The sequence below is a fragment of the Chaetodon auriga genome, chromosome 20 (genome assembly GCF_051107435.1).
Source record: "Chaetodon auriga isolate fChaAug3 chromosome 20, fChaAug3.hap1, whole genome shotgun sequence".
NCBI lineage: Eukaryota > Metazoa > Chordata > Actinopteri > Chaetodontiformes > Chaetodontidae > Chaetodon > Chaetodon auriga.
In genome coordinates this window covers 4169282-4195032 of record NC_135093.1, presented here as the reverse complement: position 1 = coordinate 4195032, position 25751 = coordinate 4169282, and the positions used below count along the sequence as shown (strand labels likewise).

At 43.5% G+C, this 25751-nt stretch overlaps 3 protein-coding genes across 5 annotated transcripts in view; 1 reads left to right on the top strand and 2 right to left on the bottom strand.

The window, feature by feature from the left end:
• Positions 1-3351: 3351 nt before the first annotated feature.
• Positions 3352-7595, bottom strand: cntd1 (cyclin N-terminal domain containing 1). The gene is made up of 7 exons (XM_076760437.1): positions 7427-7595; positions 5479-5554; positions 5221-5392; positions 4971-5133; positions 4671-4815; positions 3652-3748; positions 3352-3450 (listed from the first exon to the last, which is right to left on the bottom strand). The coding sequence occupies exons 1-7, from the start codon at positions 7593-7595 to the stop codon at positions 3352-3354; spliced, it is 921 nt and encodes a 306-aa protein (XP_076616552.1).
• Positions 7596-7879: 284 nt separating this feature from the next.
• Positions 7880-9554, top strand: coa3a (cytochrome C oxidase assembly factor 3a). The gene is made up of 2 exons (XM_076760207.1): positions 7880-8198; positions 8974-9554. Exons 1-2 carry the CDS (start codon positions 8003-8005, stop codon positions 9075-9077), a joined length of 300 nt encoding a protein of 99 aa, XP_076616322.1. The 5' UTR covers positions 7880-8002; the 3' UTR covers positions 9078-9554.
• A 1882-nt stretch (positions 9555-11436) lies between these two features.
• Positions 11437-25751, bottom strand: part of wnk4a (WNK lysine deficient protein kinase 4a) — a 37293-nt gene continuing 22978 nt past the window's right edge. For 2 of the 3 annotated variants that reach the window (XM_076760203.1, XM_076760204.1), the window contains 13 exons: positions 25181-25332; positions 24209-24282; positions 22829-22964; positions 22261-22377; positions 20407-20580; positions 18073-18127; positions 17648-17779; positions 15546-16399; positions 14769-14856; positions 12966-13575; positions 12180-12385; positions 12004-12098; positions 11437-11893 (listed from right to left, as the gene is read on the bottom strand). In XM_076760203.1, coding sequence (XP_076616318.1) covers positions 11891-11893; positions 12004-12098; positions 12180-12385; positions 12966-13575; positions 14769-14856; positions 15546-16399; positions 17648-17779; positions 18073-18127; positions 20407-20580; positions 22261-22377; positions 22829-22964; positions 24209-24282; positions 25181-25332 — 2696 coding nt within the window. In that variant the 3' untranslated portion in view covers positions 11437-11890. The remainder of the gene's footprint in view (positions 11894-12003; positions 12099-12179; positions 12386-12965; positions 13576-14768; positions 14857-15545; positions 16400-17647; positions 17780-18072; positions 18128-20406; positions 20581-22260; positions 22378-22828; positions 22965-24208; positions 24283-25180; positions 25333-25751) is intronic. The other variant, XM_076760206.1, reaches the window with a different exon arrangement.

The following is a 25751-nucleotide window of genomic DNA, read 5'->3' as shown; positions in this document are numbered from 1 at the left end:
GCAGTATAAAGCAATAATACAATATACTGTATATGATTCTGAAATGGGCCATTCCACATACTTGTATTTTTACTGAAGGTACTTTAAGGAGGCATTCAAGTAAAGCTGCAATGATTAGAGGATTAATCAATTAATCGATTCAAAGATAATTAAATGGCAATGATTTTGATAATCATTTCAGTAAATTTCCAAGCAAAAATGTCAAACATTTGCTCAATGGAATGTTGGTTGGACAAAATCCATATTTCGAAGACGTCACTTTGGGCTATAGTTACTATTATTATTATCATTGTGTGGTTAATTAAAACAATAGTAAAACGTTATGCTAGCTGCGTAATCTTAGCTAACAGTAAACCCGGACACACGGTGGCAACAGTTAGCATAGCAACACTTGCTACTTTGGGGGAAAAATGTTTCCTCACATAAGAATCTGTGGATAACTGCACGGCTGTAACATCACCCCCGCCTTTGTAGCTTCAAAGTAGCAGCCTACCACACACAGTCAATACACCTGACAGTGGATACAGGTGTTACACCTCGCTGCAGCCTTGCTTTCCCCAGGATTATTTCTCACCTGGTGGTATCTGAGCCTGCAAGTGTTGTAATTATGTCCCAGACACTGTAAACTACTTTGTGTTTCAGAGTTGTACCTCAACACTCAAATTCAAAAACGACCAGATAGGGACCATCAGGTACTGAAAGCTAAAAACAGTTTAACGGGAAAGATTCTCTCTTGCCATCTGATGTCTTACATTACAACAACTTACATTGTACTGTATATGGACTTGGAAATATCACCAGCTGTGAGTATACTCACATCTTACGAGCACAGTTCCATTACAGCAGCATCCAACACCCCTCTTAAGTTAAACAGCTTTCCGAGACAGTCTTACACTCCAAAACCTCTTTGCTCTCAACCTGCAGTCGTCCTCCTGCAGCTCTGAGCCGAGGGACCCGTAGAATAAAAGCTCTGTGTCCTCCCTTCGAGCTCTCTCCGGTGGAACCCAGAGCATGACTGCAGAGCTGGCAACGACTTCAAAGATTCCCCACAAAGAAAAGGCCCCCCTGGCATCCGCATGCAAGTTTTCTGGGATACATTTTGAGCTGCAGGTTATATGGCAGAATGCAACTGGCCAGTTTTTTCACGACCTGCTGTTTTTTTAAACTGATTTATTTTTTAGCTTGTATGCTATTTCATAATATTAACTGTTATTTGATATCTGCTGTGCTTGTATTGCAAGCCAATATGTTTCTTATGGAACACAGCTTTTTTTTTTTTACATCTCCTTTTCCAAGGCAATAAAGTACACCCTGCATGGTATCACAACAAGCACAGGCCTGAGCATGTGAAGGACAGAGTATTAAATGGATCCACCTGTGGGGAAGCAAGTAAGCAAACACAAAGCCAAGACATCCTGAAGCGCAAGAACAAGATGAAACACCTTTTCGGCAAAACAAACATTGAGGAGATCATAGACGCTGAGCGTCCCTCCAGTGCTGAGACTCTGGACGACTTCCTGGGAGGTACCACCACTGTCCCACACCTTTCCACATTTGATATATCATCCAGTGAATCTGAAGGGGAGGAGGCAGATGACGAGCTATTGGCCGCCTGGAAGGAAACCCACAGAGCGATTTGATCACGTTTCTCAGTCAAGCTCAGCCTCCACCCTCTTTCACAGCACTCATAGCCTACACAGCCTGCAGTCTTTCACTTCACAGTTACATTAACATTAATACCACCTGTTAATAGTGCTGGATACAGTCTCACTCCTCTCCTGTAGCAAACAAGGCAACCTCATGCGGCACCACTTCCACCCACCACTGACAGAGTCGACAGGGGCTTTGTGGCTTGCACTCAGTGAACACGCCACCATCTCCCCACCACATCACAGACAAGCCAGGCCTCCTCCTCCAGGACTAGCTTCTATCAGACGCAGTCTGCTCTGGTCAACATGGAGGAAGATGCAGATCACAAAGGAGTCAGCATCACTGACACACGGCAGTCTTTTAAGTACATCTGGACAGCTCGATAAACTGAATGTGGGTTATGTGATGATGATAAGAGATATGGAAGCGTTAATACATATATAGAAGTTGACTGCAAAAGAATAATTTATTTAGGATATTTAGTCATAGAAGATAATGGTTGATGTGTTCAGACAGCAAGCAGCTGAAGTGTTGACCCTCAGGTCCAGAGCTTCACTGTTAGCACTGGTGGCACGTTCCTGCCCATTCCACAGGGTAACTATATGTTCTTGATGCACTGTTTACTTATTCATTCGACATACTAATTGCACAGAATGGATGGATACTGCAGGTCGATCATAAAAAGACATTTACTCCTAATTAGCACTGAGGTATTCGGAGGTATGTGGTAAGGCAGCTGGATTCTTGAGACCACGAGGTCACGTGAGCCAAGGATCCATCTTGCCTGCCTTTGAGTTATGAGTTTGTGGCAGAACCACATTGGTTTGGACCAATCAGCATCCTATGGGGAACTACTGGCAGCTACGTGGGTGTATTATAACATTAACTATTGCCTAGATAAATGAGCATATAAGGAGTCAGACCAAATGAAAACTTATGATGGAAATGATGAAAGTGTTTACAATATTCTAGGATTTTTTTTATTTGCTTGTCCCAATTTGGAAAAAAGCACCTGATTCAATTTTTTCTGGTTCTATTTCTATGATAAACTAACATTGACATTACAGTTCTGTATGGAACGAAACACAGAATCTGGAAAATGAAAATCTCTTGGTTTCAAGTGGTGTTATTAGTTTTGTCCTCATGTTCAGATGTGACTAATGCTTCCTTATCAAATTAGGATGAGAGTGAGCAGAGAGACGAGGAACCCCTCTCCACAGGTATCTGGCACTTCTTCAGCTGTACTCCATTTTTTAACATCTTGCTTAATGTGTAACTAAAGAGATCACCATAAACCACAATGCATCTAATTTAAGTCAGCAGATCAATCTGGTACAAGAAATGTAAAAATAGTGGAGATACTGTGAGAGATTTAAATAATAGTCTATACTCACAGGTTAACATTTTAGGTGTATTTCAACAACTGTGACATCAATATTAACTCTGTTTTACAGAATGTATCATTAGAATAATGTAGGCATATGTCTGTCCCTAACAAACAGACCACTCTGTTGTGATTTAATTTCCAAGCACCATGTCATCACTTAAGCTATTTCAGTACAAAGATGTTGTTTTGTTGTAATTGAATCATCTCATTTAGGATCACAGTGCATGTTCTGTACCAACATCTACAGGTAGAAAACCTGAACCATTAACAGTAAGAGTACAAAGCAGTATTCAGTGAAGGAGTCTTATCGAGACTCAGGCAACGGTTCTAACAATGTGCATCAGTGTCACATGAGCGAAATCACTGATGCTCCTACTTGAGATTCCTGTGATGTGACTCAGTTCTCCCACTATCTGCAATGCATTCAAATAAAACAAATGTGTTTGTGACAGATTAAGGACACACTAAGATTAACTTGGATAAGGCAGATGACTTCATACTCTTTGATATGGCTGCATATTTTGTCTACAATTTTGACATTTAAAACACTGATGACAAATGCTACTGTAAATGTAATTAAGGTTTTAATATTCATAAAACCTCAAGTGTTTCACCTGTTCCCATTTTTGGACATAGTGGATGAATGAAGCCACGGCGATGACAGCAACACCAAGAAGCATGTAGTCCTCAGTCACTGTCACAAACTTCTCTCTGTTTAGAGAGATTTCATTTAGTAATTAAGCAGCTATAATCAATATCTTTATATTAACAATGGATTAAATGACTTTGGGTGATGTGAAAGGGGTTGAAAGGGGAGAATTATCACCGGTGATTATCCACAACACTCCCATTAATCAGGTGTGCTGGTGTCCATGCTGATAATATGTTTATCCAGCAGGCTCATTTAAGATCTAGATTTGCCCGTCTTGTTCAGGTCAAAAGTAAGAAAGAACACCAGTCCTATCAATCTATTTACAAGCAGTCTGTGTTTAGAGCAGCACAGAGAATACAGTCTGATTAGAGTAGGAGCTTTTGCCCTCTGGCAGAGGACACAGAGTACCCAAGAGACGTTGTTTCACTCCACAGCAATCTCCAAAAACCTGCCGCTCACTATCCGCCCGGCACCAAACAGCAGACAGAGTGACTAGCTGGTGAACATAGTGAGCATTTAGCAGCTAAACTGCCAGATATTTCCCTCAGGGGTTGATGGAAACGACAACAGAGCTAAAGGAGAGTGGATATTGGACTTACATTTGTCAGGCTGCCAAAAACACAATAGATGAATGCTAATGTTGCTCCATGTCTGAAAATATTTAACTGCTAATAAGTTTGCCAAATCAACTTCAAAGGTGTCAATGTTGTGTCCACAGCTTGTTTCCGCTGCCTCCAAGTGGCTAAGTATCAGTAATTACAGGTTTAATAACTTATACCAAACCACAGTTTTAAGCTGTACCCGTTCATTGAAAAGCTGTTATGTATGTGCTTTCCAGGGGGGGAAGCCATGAGAAACATGAGAAACCAAAACAACAGTTCACAGCTGGTTGTAGTCCATGCAACTGCTAATCCAGCAGCTTGTCCGCTCTACCATGACAGTAAACACCTGTCCCATAAATATCTGAAAATGTGGCTGTACCTCTGTTCTCTGGATGGGTTGACACGCTGAGTGGTAGTCACTAACAAGGACTCGAAGATGGCATCCCTCTGCAGGGTGACGAACTGGAGAACATGGTGGCACAGGTGATACAGATGCTCGACGGAGATGGATGGCTCATTGTGTCCTACAAATGTTCACAGTCACCTTTCAAAGTCAGTATAGCTGCTCAATGGATGTGACATAATAATGGTCATAGAAACTTTCATTTCATTTTACAACATTTTTGCTTCATCATAATACTTCACATAAGTTACTCTGTATTTAAATATGATTTCTTACCAAGAACCTCCAGAAGGATTTCCACATACGTCAGTGGGTTAGGAGCATTTAGTCTGAATTCAAGCCCTTTTAAGACCATCAGCTCTGTTTCCAGGACAGTCTTCTTAGAGACATTGTAGCCCACTGAATGCAGAAAGCGTACAGCAGTGCTGTTGTCGATTATCTAGAAATGTTTTGAAGAAGTATAGATTATTTTGTTTCTAATCACAGGTTACTGAAGGTTATTAATCAGAGGCATTGCAGAACTTACATGACTGTGCAAAGACAGTTTGCTTGCAAGTTGCATGCAGGAGAAGATGATGAGAGGGAATTTCTCCTTGAGCTTGGCAAAAATGGTGTCCTCATAACTTCTTGGTGGATCAGCAGCTGGACAATGAGTTGTGGGTGTGGTCAACAAATCTGTAAGGTGCTTGACCATAAACCTGTGGGAGAATTCACATGAAGGAATGGCAAGACCAATATCAGACGAGGTGTGGCGGAGGAAGGCAAATGTGATGCTCTTTCTTACCTTTGAAGTAATTCAATGGCATGGTATCCAGTTAGTGGATCAAGTGTTAGTTCTTTAGTCATCAGGAAGATGTATTCTAAGTTAGACCAGAGAGGGATGGAGGGCATCAGCAAAGACACGAGAACAAAACAGAAAAATCCTTTTTCAGTGGAAGCATGAGCTCAGCATGTTTGGACTGAGGTGGCAGCCAATGATGAGAGCTAAAGAAATCCATCTGCAGAAAGAAATGTGTGAGGCAGTAAATCTGTTTGGACAATCCCATGTAAAGTGACACAGGGAGAGATCTCATGTAGTTCTATGGAATGGGATCAATAAAATGATATATGAGCCGTTTCCTCTCCAGGCACTATTAGTTATTCACTGTCATTTATGAGCTCTTTGCAGCGATGCCTAATGGACATATTGGAAATGAAAAACTATAAATATCTCGGATAGTTTAGTAAGGTACAAAACGTCCTCTAGATGATAAAGATAAAATAACACATAAGCCCAGATGGCCCAATAAAGATTTATTCATTGTGACTGAATGATATTTATTTAAAACTCTGATTCTGTTTTCTTTATACTTATTTTTGCATGAAATAACAGCTGAGAGCCGAGGAAGTAAAACATTTAACGCTGAATCACAACCATGCTGGGTTCTCAACACCACCCACCAGCCAGCACTAGCAAAACTGTATCGTGACTGGACAGTTTTCCTATTAACAGTTTGAAAGAAACTGAAGTATTTATATGGAAGTTCCTTCCATCCTGGGAAAACTTCAGGCTTTCATAAGCTGGCACCAGGAGAAGCATGTTCATCTACCAGAGGTATCTCCACACAGTAATTTAAATTGCATTTTATCTGCCATGTGAACAATGAAGAGGCATATGGATATTTATTAAAAGTCATTAACACTGCGATCCATGTGCTCCTGCTCACTGGCAGGGTTTTTTCCTGCTGAGGTGCTGACAGCTGGACAGACTCTGTTACCTTAAGGAGTCTGTGTGGAGAACTAGCCTCCATAATAAGAGGCCTTTCAATCCCAGGTGTATGAAAGACTTCAGAGTGATGACAGGGTACAGGGAAGCTTAGTGGGCCATTCAGAGTTAGTCCTGTACATCACAGTCAATCCCACCTGCTGACAAAATTATTAAAGCTATGGCAGAATGAGACAGTCTGCACCCCAGCTGAAATAATGACAGCATGCAAAACAAGTCTACTAATGAAAGCCTGGTTCTTAAAGTAGTTTCAAATTTAGTATCCCATATGCATCCCATAATTGATAGGAGTGAAGTACATGTTTAAAGAATACAGCTATGAAGTCATTAATTAAGAGGAAAAATAAGTTTTCTGCAAAGGGGAGGTATTTCAACTCGCACTGTGTTTAAATACCTACTGTTTTGCATTATTGTCTGATTTATGTTTCAACATCTTGATATTACATCCATGCAATATATTATGCAATATTACATATTCTTCTCCAATATTACATTAAAAAAATATTTTTTTCATACAAAGTCCATGCACATACATATTTTCTTATATACTGGGTTATTTTACTTACTTTTTTTATCTGCTGTGCAATAATGAAAAAACATTGTACTTAAACCATGTGCAATTTTCGACCCATTAGCAATATTATTATCTTATCTTATCTTATCTTATCTTTAGCTAAATTCTAACCGTCAAAGCTGTGTGAGGTACAACAAAATTAAAGAGTTTACACACAATATAACAAATGGCTTACCTCGATCTCTGTGGAGTAATGGAGAAATTTTGAATTAAAAAAAAATTGTGCAGTTTTTCTTAATAACGGTTGTAAAGGTGGACCCAGTTGAAACTGCGTCATACGCATACGAAAAAACGTTAAGGCAACATGACATTTGTTAGCAACTTAAACAGAAAATTATAAACAGCTAGCGTTACATGGAGTTAGCTCTCTATGGGTCAGATTACTTTACTTACCCATTAGTCTTTTATCTTTGAAGTTTCCGCTGCATTTTGATAAACTATTGAGGTTATCTTTGTTTCTTTTGTTGAGGTTAATCAGGAAATCTGTGAGCAGGTCAAAGGAAGCGTCCCCAAACCTGAAACTAATGCTCTGCTTCGGAGAACAAAATAATCTCTTCTCCATTTTCAAACTAACGGTTGTCTTCTACAAGAAGAGAAGTTACATTCAGAAACTAGCGAGTTTTGTTCACTTTTTTTCATTCATGAACTGAAAACCCAAAAAGAAATCGTGCCTGAAGCTTATATTTTCCAGAAGATGGCGCCATTCCCGCGCTTTTCACCTCCGAGACCATTTTAACGTCTCCGAGTAGGAACCATTGTTGATGTGGGGGCTCTTTTGGATGTTGCACAATTTGTGTTCCATTCGCATGCATTCGTACAGTAGTCGGTGGCGCTCGTACTGCTCCAGGCGCAGATCTCAAAACGTCCTGGTGGACTAATCACTGCGCCACCAGCCCCGCAGATCATTTGAAACACAGCTGCGCGTTTAGCTGTTGCGAAACAACCTTTCATGCCTCACTGACTGCAGTCATGGCCGACAAGACGCCAGGAGAGTCCAATGCTCGCTTTGCAACCAGGATAGACCCGTCTAAAGAGGGTCTTTCTAAAGAACAGATGAATTTCATCCGGCAGGTAGAGCTCGAACAGTGGAAGAAGAAATCACAGATGATGCGGACGCGAAATGTTGTGACGGGACTCGCCATCGGAGCACTCGTATTGGGAATTTGTATCCTTGCCAAGCACAGTAACGTCAACACAAGGTGAACTATGTAACGTTAGCTTAGCGTGCTAAAAGTAGTGTGGGGTCATATAAAGCCAAATAAAACAGTATAAAGCTAAAGTGTAGTTAAACTCCGCATGCTGTGTTTGAAACCTTATTGACTGCGCAATTATTTTATTGGCTAGCAGTTTATGGTAAAAGGAAATGTCTTAAGTAAGGTACAAAGTTTCCCATTCATTGGATGCTAACATAGTTAGCTATGACAAGTAGCATAACAGTAAAGAACGTTTGAGGTTTATTTGCGTAGTATGTCTTAACATTGGTCAAATGCTGTATTCTGTGAAAACTAAAGGTATCTCATTAGCATCAAGCTAGCTGTCCCAATCGTTTTTACTATATTAATAAGTTATAATAAAAGATGCTCATCACGTTTACCTGGACTCTTGAACATATGGAAGGCCATTTTTGTCAGGAAAAAAAGAAAAGTTAGCTATGATAAAAATAAAAATAAAAATGTTCACATTTAGCAGTCTATTAGACTTCAGTAGGCTTAGCTAGGTGTACCTAATGAAGTGGCAATTGAGTGTATAGGTTCTAACAAAGGATAAGATGGAAATACTTTTATGTTTTAATAAATAGAGACAGTCTTAAAGTGTTGTTTTGAAGCAGTGAATTACAACCACCTGACTGACATGCTGCCATCACTGCCTTGCCATGTAGTGTTTGCTATGTTGTTGTTCTTCTTGCAAACATTTGCCTTGACCACTTGCTCCCCTGCTAGACGGCTACACCTTTTACTCAGTCTCCCAGGAGCGGGTCATGGATGAACTGGACGAGGAGGCCAAGCGTGCAAGAATGCAGGGACCAAAGACTGGTGCCAACTGAGATGTGTGTGTCGCCCGCCTGTTGTTGGACTGTGTGTCTGTCCTGCACTGAACTGAGAAGGGACTGACGTGGACGCTGATGCCACTGATTCGTGTTGAGACAGTGCTGGACTTTGTTTTCTTGATTGTGAAGGGTAATTGTGTGGTTCTGCTGCTTATTTAAAACCAGACATCACTAGATTTTGATTAAATTTGCCTGTCAGTTGAAAGGACTAATCCACTCACCTTAACATGACCTTACATGCTACCCAGAAGGCCCGGACTGTAGAGAAATGACAAGTTATGAGCTTCCAGCCCTGATGATGTGATGCCATAAAGTATGAGGGGAACATCCTGTATTTCAGTCCGCTAATGATAAATCTACAGTGGCCTTTAACAGCAGATAATACCTGTGACACTGCTGAAATGACACACTGATCAACCTGTTCAAACATATTTATGTTGATAAAGTGGTGATTTGTAAAAAAAAAAAAAACAATCTAATGTATTTGATTTTTTTTTTTAAACACAGTCATGTCTGTTTAACAGTTTCTGCAAGAAAAGACAGTGGGTGAAGCTGTAAAGATGACAAAAGAGCCCTGATATGTACAATAGCATTTATTTTTGTCAAAATTGGAGATATATATATATATATATATATATAGAGTCTGATCTTGCCACCAAATCTTGAGAGTAAAAATATAAAATAAGACATTGTAAGGGAAAGGCACAGATTCAGCATGGCAGGACAGCAGCAGCATCAGAAAGCAATACAATTATATATTTACATTCAGAATTTTGAAACAAAACGTCTTTGAATATATTATGAACTTTGGAAAACTTAACAGGAGTTCCACTACCAGAAAAATTCAGTGTGTTGTGAATATTTTATAAGGCAACAGCTACACATTCACAGCTTGGACTGATTTCTCTATTTCCCACAATGTACTAATTATTTCAAACTGTGGGAGGGTAGATCATCATCATCACTGTGATCCAATATGAAATATTGCGATCAAACATCAACTGGATTGTATTCTTTTCCCTCCTTATGGAAAAATAAGAGGATACAAGTCAGCTCTTCCTCGAGTGAACACAGTTTTATCCACAAATGTGTTAAATGATTGAGAACTAAAGTAGAATTTACTAAAGTGCACAAGGTGCTTGATCTATGGAACAAGCGATAAAATGATTTTTGCTTGAGCAAGAATTAAGGTTTAGTTTACTCAGAACTTGTAAACATGATCTAGAAATGCACTCTACTATTTACACCTGTACAAGAAAGCCAGTAGTCTAAAATCTAGGTGGATTTTTCACAACTAATCAATACAAAGAAGTCGTTTTTAAAATTTTCAACGAGCTACAGTATTTGAAAAATAGATGTGTGATGTTGTCTATGTTAAAGTGTTCGACACCATTTGACTAAATCTCATTTCATAGTTTAAAAAAAATGATTTTTCTTTTTTCTCAAGCAAGCTACATGCAAACATCTCTAACTGTTGTACAACTTTTTTCCTTCTGAAGCTGAATCTTCGTATGTCTGCTGATAGAAGTGATGCCTCTGTATTGTACTTCTGTACAATGTGAAAAATCATTTCGACTACATCCTAAAAGTGTCAGGACTGAAGAATGTAGCTCATCCTATCAGGTGTCAAAATCACTAAAGAAAGCGAAGATGTACTAGAACAAAATCTTTCCGTGATACATCTTTGAATAAATCAAACTGTACAATGCATCTAGACTGCTCTCGTCAGCCCCTGGAAGGCAATAATCAGAGTGTGTTCACTGTGCAGTCAGCAGGTGCTGAGACATCATCGACAAACTACAGCAAACGACTTGCGAGATTATCCGAAATGTTGTCATTCGCTGACGACAACTGTCAATAAAAGTGTCAGAGCGTCGCTGTGGTTCACATCACTGTGCTCAGATTAACGGCAGTGACTCAGACAAGCAGGAAAACAGCAACAAGTGCCCGTTTGGTTCATCTGATATCACCGTGTTGCTCTTGTTCTGACGTCGGATTTCATGTTGCTTCAAGACGCGACAAAGTCCACCCAGAGAGCAGAGACCAGAGTTCATGTCCTGTGTGGAGCTTATTGTTGGCTTAGTTTTTTAGGCACAAAACTACTTGTTTAGGTTACAGAAAAGATCATGATTTGGGGCCAAATAGATGTTTCACACATTAACCACGACTTCTCCCTTCTGTGCTCATTTCCGTGCAAAGCTATGACATCACAAAAACCTGATTGGTCAGTTGCAGTGATTGTACTGGTCCCGGAACAACATCAATTATGAAGTAGGAACAACAGCATCACAGCGACATCAGATCGCGTGTCGTCATTCTGGGTCAAGTGCCGAAGCAGCACCGCGTACCATCACTTGACTGCGTTAATGCTGGAAACTCGCTGAGAGAAAACCTTAAAAACAGCCTGCGTGTGATGTGACACTCTGCAGAGTGCTGCAGCAACCTGAAATTCTCTCATTATCAACCACTGAGTCTGACAGAGAGCAAAACTGAATTGTCATTTTTAACATGAACCAGATTGATCGATGTTTTGTACTTCAGCTGCAGCAAATTCACCAGATTTGACAAAGTTTTGAGAGCTGGAATTGCAGTTCCTGTGTAAAACCAGCTTCACTGATGACAGTTTCTATGTACGTTGAGGTAAATGACCACTGGGAGAACCTTGTGACCACTGGCAGAGGGAAGCAGTTTGCTGATCGGTGTGCCAGTGAAAAGAGTCGAAGCGATCCTCCTGCAGGACGGGTTTGACCCCTGCAGTCACACTTCAGATGAGGTAGTCCAGATATACAGCGTGCTTGGCTGACAATTTCTTACTAAGAAAGTGGGAAGCAAACACACGTAAAGTGAGAAAAAGGCCGTTTAGTGTCGAGTTTAACGAGGAGAATAACTGTAATATTAAGTCTGTTAAACAGTGGACGCTCACCATTCTACTAATGTCGTTGGCGAAGGTGACGCCTTTGCTTGGTTTGTCCTGGGAGCCGCTGCTGCTGCCTCCAAGGGAGTTTCTCCTGATGATACCTAGGAAGACAAACATGCCTTCAAAAACTCATCACATATTTACCAATAATAACTGCAAGAAATGTGGATTTTTTTTTTTACCCTGGAGTGGCAGCAGGTCCAGCCGCTGCAGGCTGTTCCTGCGGGACGAGGGGAAACCGCTCCCCTTGGACAGGCGGCGCTGTCGGCTGGACAGCATAGCAGCAGGAGAGACGATGCCTGCAGGGGGAACCTTCCCCATCTTCTCATACAACTCCTCGATCTCTCTCTTCTGGGCGGCCTGCAGGGCCTGCACCTCCGTCAGGTGTCTGATGAGGGACAAAATTCAGCAAATGTTCAATGGTTAAAGGCTCCTCTTGAGGGTTCGAGCAAATTAAGGCCTCAAAGAGTCTGTGACGATGGATGAGTAGACTTTTTTTCCAGATGTAGTTTTATTTGACTTGACTGGAACATTCTGATTCATTAGATTAATCAACAAGCATTTCGATAATTGCTTAATCATTTTCAGGAAGCAAAAGTGCAAAAAGTTTCCTGGATCCAGCCTCTTAACTGTGAGCCTTTGTTGCTTTTCTTTGTTTTTGGGATTTGGCCTATTTGTTGGACAAAAGAAGCAGTTTGAAGACGTCAGCAGGGGCTTTTTGTGACGAGCCTTTATCAGTATTTTCTGTCATGTAAAAGCCTTAAGTCATTAAAAACATTTGTTGCAGCCCTACAAAACTATTCAATTGTTAAAGTCACTGAAAAGTGTTTGATGCGTAAGAGTCTTGTTGAAACACCTAAATGTACTATAATAACTGTGTTTTTCCTCTTTTCAGTTTCAAAAGCTGTCTCATCATCTGTTTCCTGTTGACAGACTGTTTGCAGCACCGGTTTGCTGCTGTCACTTACTTCTCTCTGAGCTCCTGAAGCTCTTCCAGCATGTCTGAGTCGTCGCTGTCTGAGTCGTCGCTGCTCAGGTAGGGAGTGTTGCGGTTGTACGTCATCATCCACAGATGGTGAAGGGCGTTGCTGTACTGCGGGCTCCCTGCCGCCCCGTCCCACAGCCTCCCCTCCATCTCAGCAGCCGTCACCGAGAGCCCGCTGTCCGCAGACGTCCCCATCAGGCTCAGGCTGTACGCTCTCCTCCGACTCCTCTTCCTCGTCCTCTGTCGTTCGCCGGCAACCTCTTCTTCCTCCTCTTCCTCCTCCTCCTCCTCTTCCTCCTCATCCTCTTCTTCTCTGTCCTGCTGCTGCTCCTGGCTCCCAGCCCATCCCACCTGGCCGTCGACCTCCTGGAGGACCCCTGCCGAGCCTCTGTGGGGGTGCTGGTGAGGAGGAGACATGGTGAGGGAGGTGGCCAGGCTGGTCTCAGACTCCCCCTGCTCCTCCGTGCTGCTCTCTGACGGGCTGCTGTCTGCCGGCTGCGGGGCAGCAGGTACCGCAGCTGCTGGCACAGCAGGGATGTCCATGCTGGGTGTCACCTGGAATCTCCCAACAGTAACTGGTGCACACTGGACTTCTGTAATAGAGAGGAAGAGGAGGAGTTTAATCCTTTAATCCTGCAGGCATTTTAAAACAGTTTGACCAAGTCCCCCTCAAGATAAAAATGCATGTGAATGTGCCTGAATAAGCATCTAAATGTTTTATATAAAATGGGTTGTGGTGCTCCCTCTACTTACTTCTAGCGTCCATGATTCAGAAGCTGTAACATCTGGATGGTCTGTTTATATGAGTGATGGCCAATCATTGGCTAACAGTAGTGACTGTTCTGTAATCTGATCAGAGCTGATTGATCATTAGAACAAAGCCTCACTCTTTGCTGATCGCCCTGCTTTGATTAAATTCTAATCATGTGATTCTTGGCTTCAGTCTTCAAAGGGGTCTCACTCTGTTTTCATTGTCTCTCATTTCCTAAAATGGTAATCTCCCTGCATGGGTGGATACCCTCTATAGAACCTTAATTCATGGCAGCGATAGTAAAAACTGCAATGGAGTTGTTTACTGGTGTCACACACTGGTGACGCAAACAGCTGGAGTCACTGCATGTTCTCACATCTGCAGACCATTTTAGGGTTTAAAAGCCTGCAGTGCCTCAGTTCGCCCACTAAGTGTCCTGCTTGGTGCAAACACAGAAAGCGTCTGGGTGTGTGCCCGCTGAAACAGAGGGACTCTGTTGAATGTGGGCTTCTGAGGAGGGTATAAATACTGACAGGTGTGGATATGGGAGGAGAGGCCTGTAATGAGCACAGCTGCTCCATGATTGGTCGCTGGCAGTGGGTAGGGCTGCAATCACACCTCCGTTTGTATTCATTTCGAACGGAACATTACATCCAGACTGGTGGTTACGCAATGGCTCCTGAGGCCCCGCTAATAGGTGATAATGTCACCAAGGATACAGCGGAGAAAAAGTGGGAAACTGAAAGCGACTCAAATTGGCCGTAGCAGAGACATCAGACCGTATTTAGACCCCATACATCATAAAACAGAGCAGAGAAAGAAAAGACTTGTAATGTTTGGCCGTGGGTGCATTTGTGTGTATACACAAGCATGTGTGTGGGTTTGTTTGGGGTGCAAACATAAACATCATACAGTATGTCATTTTCCAGCTCTCCCAGCTCCTGGCTGCTAACATACAACACATTAGGTGTTTATGATGCAGAGACGGAGGAGAAACTGCTTCAGGAACATGAGAACATTCACAGAATTTCTTACCGGATTGAGGAGAAGAGGCTTTTGGTTTTGGGCTGCTGGCGTTCATCTCAGGTACAGTCGGGTGCAGCTGAGTGTTGAAGGATGATAACTAGACAGGAAGTATAAACACTGTTAGCATTAGTGAGGTTGACCAGATGTGACTGATTCATATTAAATACAGTTTCTCCCTCCATGTTGTTCTTGTTCAGTGTTCCAGTCCTCAGTTATGAGAGGCCGGCTACTCAGTTATTACTGCCACAGACATCAGTTATGCTCTCTTAGATAAAATGGTCCAGATGAGTTCCACACAATGCAGCGCATGGATATTGAATTAGGGAAAAACAGAGCACGTTTTGAGCTAGTCATCAGTATTGGCCTGAGCTGACTGGAATAGAGAAATTTGGATCTCTGTATCTCTGTTTATTTTTAAATTAATCAAAGAATTGTCTATAAAATGTCAGAAAATACTGAAAGATGTCCTTCCCGATTTCCTATAGCCCAAGCTGACGTCTTCAAATACACTGTTCTGTTCTATCAACAGTCCAATATACAAAATAACAATGACATAAAATAGAGAAAAGGGTAAATATTCACTTTTAAGATGCTGGAGATGGTAAATATTTGGCATTTTGGTCTGAAAAATGTCTTAAATTATTAATCAATTAATAAACTTATCAATAAACTTCCTTCTTCTTTTGTTCTAATTAATCAGCTCATCACTTCAGCAATAATTTGCATGCACACAGCATCATTTTAAAGGCATCTCAGCTGAGAGAAAAGTAACTGAAGGTGACTCACAGTGCTTTCTGGGCTCTCTGGGGGTGATGGGGAAAGATCTGACGAGAAGTTCGAACTGGAGACTTCTGATCTGGGTTCAGCCTGGGCTGGAACCTGTGCTGAGTATGGGGGCTCATAACTGTGGTTGCTGTCCTCCTGGATCAGGCTGGGCGGGGTGGAGAGACCAGCCTGCTGCAAAGGCTCCTGAGGAACCAGAGGAGGGGTGGAGGGCATAGAGGGGGGAGATTCTGGATGCAGCCAGTTTGGATGACTGCTCTGAGGAAAACCATCCAATTTAGGTGCATTCTCAGGGCTGTGGTAGACGCTGTTCTGGAGTGGGATGCCCGCCGTAGGGTAAGGGACCTCTACTGGTGGGTTCTGGTAATGCTGCGGATAAACGGACGGGTAACCTGACTGTGGGGCCATGGGAGCAGGGAGCTGGGGGTGGAAGCCTGGAAAGGAGGGCATCCCCTGGGTGGGCATGCTGGCAGGAGGGATGAAAGACTGGGCCATGCTCATGGCCATGGAGATGACATTGGCTAAGGAAAACAGGGGCTGCGTGTGAGGGGGCCACATGTTGGGATGCTGAGGGGCAGGGGGGGACATGGCGACACTCTCGCTGCTGCCAGGGCTCGGTGTCTCATTCAGATGACTCGGGGAACTGGGGGCTGGGGAAGGAACAGAGGGGAAGGAGGGGTTACTGGCCACACGTGTGAGGGGAGGATGGTTGATTGGTTTGGGGGAACCCGGGGAGCCCGGGTATGGGAATGGGAAGTGACTGTGGCCCATGTAGGGCAAGTGGTAGTGCTGGTGGTGGGGCAGGAGAGATGCAGGGTGGTGGTGGTGGTGGTGGTGTTGATAATGGAGAGGAGATCCTGGAAGACAAAGAGCAAAAACATTTATTTTTTATTTGCAGTTTGAAGTATCTTGGTTATGACGTCTGGAAGAAAAAAACATACGAAAAAAGTTTGTTAATGTCTTCATTTAACTTTAATCCCACACAGTTGTGATGGAATAATGGAGCTGATCCAGAGAGAGAGAGCACTCATTCTTCCTCTCTGCTCAGGTTCATGCGGTCTAATTTTTCCTTCAGCCCCCTGCCAAGACATCCGCCATGTGGAGCATAAATCCTTCCCGTACTTTCAAATAATGGGTTTCCATGGTGAACAAAGACGTTTTGGTTAAAACAGTATCCGACCATAATTGCGTTCGTAAGCTGGAGCAGTCTCACACCGGTGAGGGATTCAGCATGAGTGGAGCCAGTGAAGCTTTTACGTACAACATTTCTGAGGAGCTTAAATGGAAGACACGTGTGTGCGCAACTTTTTGGGGTCTGATTGTGAGATTAAAGTCGCCAGGATTTCTATTCCGCTCCTTGGGGAGAATAGCGTGGGATGCCAGTGACACAGCCCCATCCATTGATTTGCCATTTACCTCAACAATGGCTCCACAGTCATGAACCACGCCTCCTGTTGCTGATGATGCAAACCAGCCTCTACTTTTTCCATGTGGATGGAAACATAGGTCAGGCAGCACTCTATAACGGTGGCGGGTGGCCAAGAGGCATTGCGAAAGCGACCGCGCAGTGGACGCCCAGCGGAGAGGGGACGCAGAACAGGAGGGGATGAGGATGTTCAGATGGCCGGTGAGGCTGAAACGGGGGACACATGTAAGACATGTGTACTTTAATGCCCCTCCTGTGGGGACGGAGACTTGACGGGGGAGGAGGCTTTCTCGGAAATTCTGTAGGAGCTTGTGCTGGCAAACAGATGTTACAGACTATCGCGGGGCTGGAGAAAAGCTCAGGCTCTACAGCGACAGCATTCACAGCTCCCTGAAAGCCAGAAAGCGGCCCTCAGGTGAGGTAATTACCCAAGAGGCCCTGCTGCAAGGCAGACACAGACGAAGGCTTTGAGGTGTGGGGATGGCGGATGGCGCCATGCGAATGTCTGAACAATACCGAGTGCGGGCCCTGAGAAGGGGGGGCGGTTTATGAGGTAGCTGGGCTTTGCTTTGACTTATTCTTTGCCAAAGGACTGTAACAATTTTTCAGTGTGCTGAAAACAGTAAACAATGCTCGGCCTCTTCACACAGGGACGAGAGGGGGGCGGAGGGCTATTTACCTGGGGCGTTGTGGAAAGACTGCGAGCGTATTAGAGGTCGCCCAGGTGAAGTAATGTCTGCACTGAAGACGTCTCCATTGGGGCACGGGGGCGAGCCACGTACCCCGACACCCGGGTTAGCCACACTGAAGTCTACGACAAGACACACACATGCATGAGTGGATGCCCGTGCACACATGTCAGTAGATACACACACACACACAATGAGCATGCACAGCAAAAAAAAAAAAAAAAAAAGCAACACACAAACACATGCTGTGAGAACGAGACGCTCATTCATTCTTTCATGAAATGATTAAAAGAAGGCAGCAGGCAAAGTCATAAGACATTCATTCACTGAATTCATATCATGTTTAATCTCCTCGAACGTCTAATGATCCAGCTTCTCGTTTAATTAAGCTCATCGCGCCAGGAGAGACACTTACCAGGCAGAGACGAGGAGGAGCTGGTTCGAGGCAGAGTGTGAGTGTGCAGATTAGGCTGTAAGAGAAACATTTGATCAAACTCAATCTTCATTACCGGGAAAAATATGCACGTGTATGTGACTGTCTAACCAGGGTATGATTCAGCTGACGTACAAAACTGCTTTGCAGGTTTGATCACCAGCACACAGAAGTGGGTCGAAGCTGGACTGGAGAGTATTTTGTCCTCATTAATGCAGCACTACAGAACTCCATGTTTCACTCACATAAAATCTGAGAGGTCTGAGACACATATGTCCCCACTATGGGTCATGCTCCAAAAATACTAGATCCTACACTTCCCATAATGCAATTGACTAGCATGCAACTACATAGCATCTTCTCTGTGATGTCTTTCAATCTCCCATTTCGCAAATTAGGTTCTGTGCTTGCCAGGTGATGTCTGATGGGTAAGTTTCACTGCTTGTGTCGTAAACCTTCAAAACTGACCTTTAAGCAAGGCACTAAATCACTGGCTGCCTCAGAAACAGATAAAGTAGGTCACCCTGAGGCCTGACTTCAGGCACATGAGTGTGCATTGCTTGTCAGTGTAGTACAGCATATGTTAAGGGGATAATGTTAACACTAACACGGCTGTAGAGAATTCACTTGTGAAGATCTGTTTCCATAATAAATCCCATGTTATTAACCAGTTAATATAACGACTGTTAGGCTTTTCTGCATTCCATGGAAAGTCATTTGACCTCCATGATCTGGATAAGTGGTTGCTGTAATCTGGCTCCACCTGCAAACACCGAGAGCTGAAGAAACTGATTATTTTAGCCACAGGGTTGGCGGCGTTGGTATGTGCAAACTGAAATATCTCATTTTGAACTGACATCCATGGTCCACAGAGAGTGAATCCTGATGACTTTGGTGAACTTAAGACTTTTCCTCTCGCGTCACCAGCAGGTCAGAGTTTTCAATTCTCCTGTGAAATATCTTAATGTCTTGTAGACGGATTGGCACAGCTGCACCTTGTGTTTAATTAGCCCGTGTGAACATGCTAACAAGCTAAAATAAGATGGTGAAAATGGTTAACAATTTACCTGCTTTACAACAGTATGCTACTGTCATTGTGAGCATGTTAGCATGCTGTCGTTAGCATTTAGCTCAAAGCATCGCCTCACACATCTGTTTGCATGGCTGGAGACTATTAATCTTGTTCTAGTGGCGGGCACAGGAAACTAGCAACAGCTAAACAAGAGTGGCTTTCCAGGGATTCAAGCTCCATTTATACTCAGCGTATTTTCCCAAAACTCTCAGAATAGCAGCCTTTACCTCAGAGTTACAACAGCCAGAAGACAGATAAACAGATGAGGCTTTTTCTTCCTGACTTAACTAGCTTGCACTGTTTTTTTGGCTGGACGCTGCTGGTGAGAGCAGCCGTCATGGTTCTTGAGGGATGTGGTCCATGCAGTGTTTTTAATCAGGTGCTGGAGTGGAGATTTGTCCACAGTGGTTCGGGGTAATTGTGGTCGGAAACGAGCAAGGTAGATAGTTGGCGGTCGAGGTTTACTGCTTCTTGTCCTGCATGAAATTGCACATTATTTTTTTCTCCATCGTTTCTGAACATGTTTGATCTTTCTTACTGGGGGGCACGAGGAGATTTTGTTCTGCGTGTTCTACAGAGTGGAACATATCCTGGCAGAACAGACACTTCTTTTCCTCTAAGCACACAGACCGCACCTGATTAGGCATTAGGTCATATCTCGTACAGGGTGGCACTGCTCCTAACAACTCGTCCTTTTTTTCTTTTCCTGGAAGTCTTCATTTTACAGTTTCACAGAATCTTAGGCTTAATAAATGCAAACATAAATTATTTAACCATTCAATGTGGGCAGATATGCTGGAAAGTTAATTATGGTGTACGCAGTGGAAAGGATTTGTGGTTGCGGGAACAAATAACTGTGAAAAAAAAGGAGGCATGGGGTATGTCTCCACAAATCACGTGGTTTTATGACATTAGTGCTTTTAGTAACATTATGTTCTGAATGAAAGCAGTGCCTCAGGTGGTTTTAGGAGCTCTTAACCTTCTGTCTTTAAGGGTGAGCCTCTGGAGGGTTTGTGGACAGTGAGGACGGCACTCCACTGCGGCAGTTTGTTTCCAGTGAAGGAAGCGCTGCGCTACAGCTTTCCATTTGCACCAGATTTATGGGTCTTCCTTCTTTAAGCCAGGCTCGACACACTATAGCTGATGTAATTTATGATGATCAGACAGCACAGTGAAACGCTCAGTTGTTGTTCCCAGCTAACAATGCAGTGGATTACTGGAAAGGAGCAGGTGGTGCTGCTGACCTGTGAGGAAGACAGCGAGTTGATCCCGCTGTGGAAAGCAGGCTGAGGAAGCCGGTGCCCGCTGGAGTGGACCTGCTGCTCTTTGGCCATCAGAGACTCGGCCCGTTTGATGATGTCTCCCATGCGGTGGATGAAACCCTCCTTTTCTGACGGCAGGATGAACTCATTGTGCACCTTGAAGACAAAAGGACAAGGACGAAAGAAGTTTTAGATACGTTACTTCTCAAGTAGCAATACCACAATGTGAAAATACAAGTCCAGCATTTAAAACCTCAGTAAAAATACTGAGGTGTTAACAGCAAAATGTACTCAAAGTATCATATTTTTCACCAAAATAAGTGCAAAGCAGCAGAACATGCAAGTAAAAGTACTTTAAATCTGTACTTCCACCACTGTAAAGGAATACATAGAAAATATTTGTAAGATTACTTAATGCACTTGTTGTGCGTTTGTGTGTCCATCTATGAAATCCACCCACCCACCCACCCAAACACACACCCACCTGCCCTCAGCTAATGCTTGTTCTTAGGAAAAAACACATAAATCATCTCATCTAAATCCACAATACAGCAGTTTGTTGGAGGAGGTTTTGAGTTTTGCATATTCACGCAGTTTCGAGCGTTGCTGTGAATTGTGGGCTGGGGCGTGGTGACCATTTCCTGTCAGCATGGCATAATTCAGCTCATTTAAAACCCAGCAATGAGAACCACGGGGGCTGTTGTGATGCCAGGCGCCCCTGCTGTGCCAAGACTCAGCAAACAAAAGCCCACTGTGTTTTAAGAGTCAGGAAAACAGAACAGGCAGTGAACAAAAAGCGCTGCTGCTTCATCACCCCGGCTGGTGTGTGTGTGCGCGCTACCTCTGAGCTAATGAGGCTTGGAGACAATAACAAGAGGATGGGGCTGCTTACCTGCGTCACTCACGTCACAGAAAGTTAGATACACTATCAGCCAGGGATGAATCATGTGCAGGGCGCGCTGAGATAGAGGAATCTGTCAGACTTATCAGCAGACAGAGTGAGATTGTTTGTTTATTTCTGCACAAATCCTGTAAATTCTGGGAGGCTCTAACAAACACTGATTGTTTCCATTGTTCAGCCCTCTCCTCAGGTGGCTTTCAGGTTTTCCACACTGTCTGACAGCATCCTGCATATTCGTGTTCCCGCTTTTCAATGAAGCTCTATGATGTTTGTATTCAGTACTCAAACCAAAAACTGCTTATTTGACTTTGTTTATTGTGATTTTTTTGACAAGTGGTAAATGATGCAAGAAAAAAACGACAACCTAGGCTACAATACAAAAAGCAAATCCCCAAAAATCTAAAATGAAAAAGACAAGAAAAAAGGCTTTTGGATATGAATTTATGAAAAAAGTTGTTTAAAAATGTAAACATGTGCAGGGCAGAGAGAGCTGACTCATTCGGACTTTTCGTTTTCACGGAAAAGCAGGTAATTGGATTTTCTGTTTAACGTGGTTAAGAAAGGGATTCGGTACTTTCTAAAAACTCTTTGTGGAGCGCTTTAATGAGGATTTCATTTTCTCTAACTTAAGAAAGCACAGTGCGTCTTTGATGCCGCGGGTAAAGGTCGGTGAGTGTGCGTCCTTTCATTTCCAGCAAACTTTAGCTTTAGCATTTACCGTCCTCCTGTTAGAAAGGTTCATGTTAAATCTAAGAGGCACCAGATGAGAATCATCACCGAAATGTAATCGTTACTTGGTCCAAAGCCAAATTCAACTGAGACGAAAACAACAGACGCGCTTGTTTTCAACCCGATCGAAGTCTTTTATCGTCCACACTCTGAACGCACCTGCTGATCACTGATTGGCCGGTGACTAAGGACCTGTAATGACTCACCATGACTGCGGCGATGTCTTCAGGGTTATCTCCATCCAGGTCGAACTTGAAGGTCACCATCTTGTCATTGTGCGTCTGCAGCTGACACTCCACCACCCGGTCCACTTTATCAGAGAGCTGCAGAGACGGACAGGATCGATGGTAACGACAGGTGTGTGTTTACTCTCTAAACCAGCCGGCGAAGCCAAACAAGGAGGAACAATACGTTTTTGTGTGTGAGCAAACATGTGGGTCTACTGTAAACTCCAGAGTGTTTATGTGTGTACTGTACTGTGCATTCTTTGCACCACTGTAAGCACATGTGGTTACGCATGATCTGTTTGTCTCTGCCTCCAGTCCAAACACGCTCATTAAAAGACCACAATGTCCTGATCAGAAGAGAAATGAACTGCGGTCGTCGGGGGAAGAGCAGCATAGTTACTGATAACGTTACATAATCAGGGTGGAGCTTCACTCCTCCATCATAAATCAAATGAATCCACTAACACTCAATCCAGCCGCCTGATTTATTTGTTTATGACCTGCCTCGATGCATTTGTGTTGAAATTAAACTTTTGATTTACTGTACCCCTGTGATGCGCAGCCTCGAGCGCGCCCTCCTCCTGAACAGCTTCCCGGCGGTTCGCCTCGCAGCCGTCTTCTCGCTCTTCTCCGATAGGCCCTCGTAGCCGTCACTCAAGCCTGAGGTCACATCGGAGGCATAGCTGCAAAGAAATTCCACATACCTCTTGTTATAAAAAACGCCCAGAAAAGCCACCGAAACATTCCTCGTGCAGGAATTTCAAAGCAAATGCATCATCTGGGAATTGAACATCCATCGTGGTTGTGATTATCTCGCCATCACACATAATAATAAACAGCACTCTGAAGTGTCAAATAAAGTCTTGACGCGTTGCAGTGGCATGTCTCCTGGGCGTAAACAGCAGAGTCAAACAATAGATTTTAACGAGGCCTGTTGAGAGTCCATCAGGAGCTGGTGTTCAGCAGCGCGGCCATGTGAACTGTCGTATTTATACAATGAAGGAGTTTTAGGTTTCACAGAACTGGAGGACTTTCAGCTCATTTTATAAAAAGCTTTGGTTTGGCTAATTGCGTCTCATGGGCCTTTTTGGACGGCTGTGGTCACAGACTCCCCTCCATCTACAGGCTGCGAGCAGTTACAGGCCTGCTGGTTGGCAGCGTCTGCCTGTCTCTATTTAAAACCCCCCAACTCACAGGTCACTTCAGGTCAAAGTAGAGCCTGTTTTCACCTTTAAACGCTGAGGAAATAACACTCAATGAGACTGAACATTTGTGCTCATGTCGCAAATGATGCTTCTGTTTTGTAATATCAGAAGTAATCCAATGCTTTTCAAAGAGGAAGAATTAAGCAACTGGGAGTAAGTTTTAGATCCCAAATAGTTAACGAACAGGCTGATATGAAACATGATAATCAGCTGGGCTTGACCTTTATTTCAGGCTACTATGGATGAGTCAGAGAAACTGTCAGTGGTGGAAGAGGAGCGGACTGTAAAGGACCTTCTGAAAACAAAAATGTACGGTGACACCATCTAAAAAACATAGTCTCCGAGCAGAAGATGGAGCCTAGATGAAACGTACAATCTACCCTGCATTGTCGGCTAGAATCAAGCCGCTTCCTCCTCAGCATCCCACCAACACGGAAAACAGGGCCTCCACAACATCTGAGAGAAACCTGCAAGGGTTCATTCTGCCTCGCTGCGCCGAAAACACAGGAGAGCCCGTCGGTTGCCTAAAGCTTGTTGTCACAGCCCCACAGATGTGGAGGAGGAGGAGGAGGAGCTACAGAGGGAAGACCAGGCATGTCTACGAGATTCACATTGATTTTCAGGTCTCTAACTTAAATAGAGAAGAGACTATTGAACTCCTGTGTTCCTTGGATGCTAAAAAAAGAGCAGAGCGAGGAGAAAAGAAGGCTGAAGACCGTTACCTGTCGACGGGGGAGTTGAAGCCACTCGGGGGCCCTGAGTTGCCATGTTCTATGTGGTTGGATACAGCAATGCTCTATGAATAGAAAGGAGGGATGTGGTGAGGTAAAGGCGGATGAAGACTTCCATTGATTTCTTTTTCTTTTCAAGCTTTAGTACAAGACAGTAGGCAGGAAACTTTTTCCGCTCGCTGGACTTTAAGTGCTGAAGTGTTTGGTTTGCTTACACAAACCAGGAAATGCCTCAGTTTGGCTCTTTGCTTTGCTCCGACACTTTGATCCAGACTAAATCATTACAATTGCTTTTCATTTGGTGCCATAATGAGGCCAAAATTACAGTCTCTCCTGTAATTTGGTTTTGCGTGAAAAACGACATTCCCATCAGCCTCAGCTGTACTTTATGTTTATTGCTAAGATGCAGATGTCAGCATGCTGTCACACTAAGAAGGTGAACATGTTTAGTATTATGGCTACAGTACAGTCATTTCCACATGTTAGCATGTTCATATTAGCATTTAGCTCAAAGCACTGCTGTGCCTGAGACAAGCCTCACAGAGACATTAGCATGGCTGTAGATGGTTGTTAAAGCTTTACTTAAACAAGAAACTACAGCATGTAAGTAGGAAATTAAATATCTGCCTACTTGAAGAAAACCATGAGATGCATTGACTTAATGAGGAAAGTAATTAAACTATATGAGCGCAGATTAGCTATAAGGTGCTCAAAATTCTGGTACTTTACAAGGAATCTGCTCGTGATGAACTCTGATTTTTTTCCTCACTCACTCTTAAACATTTTATGTACCTTATTGTCAGGTGTTACTTTCCAACTACATGTAAAAGTGTCTGTCAGCACTCTATTAGACTGAGTAATGTCGATGAAGGGGGTCTTGTAAAGTCCTGAAAGGCCTCCATCCCGCCTCCGACCCCCTGCGCTCTCCAGTTGGATAACAAGTTCTTTATTGAGGCCACTCACCGAGGGGAAGCGGAGGGCTGGGACGGGGAAACCGTTTGCAGTCGGTGAGTTGGCGTGTGCGGTGGGAGGTGTCGCAGGCGTATTGAGGCTGCCGGCCTCCAGCGGATCCTGAAGCCCAGAAGAGCTCAGATAGCCGTCCGTCTCGCAGTCAGCTGTTTCAACAAAGGACATGATCCATTAGCATGTGACCGACCGTGGCCCGACAAACTGACACAAGCTGTTCTGTACACGGAACACACACATCTAATGACCCCACACTGAGGCATACCACACACACACACACACACACACACACACACACACACACACACACACACACACAATGAAAAGTTAGAGGCTGTCACTGTGGATTAGCACCGCTGTGGAGACACACAGGACAGGCTGAATTCACTTAGATCAGATCAAACTGATTCATCAAGGCCACCAAAAGGAATATGTGAGCTGCAGCTTTACATAAAAACTGAGAAATATTCAATAACTACAGCACATACACGCACACGAGTCTTACAGGGATTGAATAATTTAGTTATGTACAGTTTCATGTTTCACTGTATGGCTAAGCTTTCTGTAC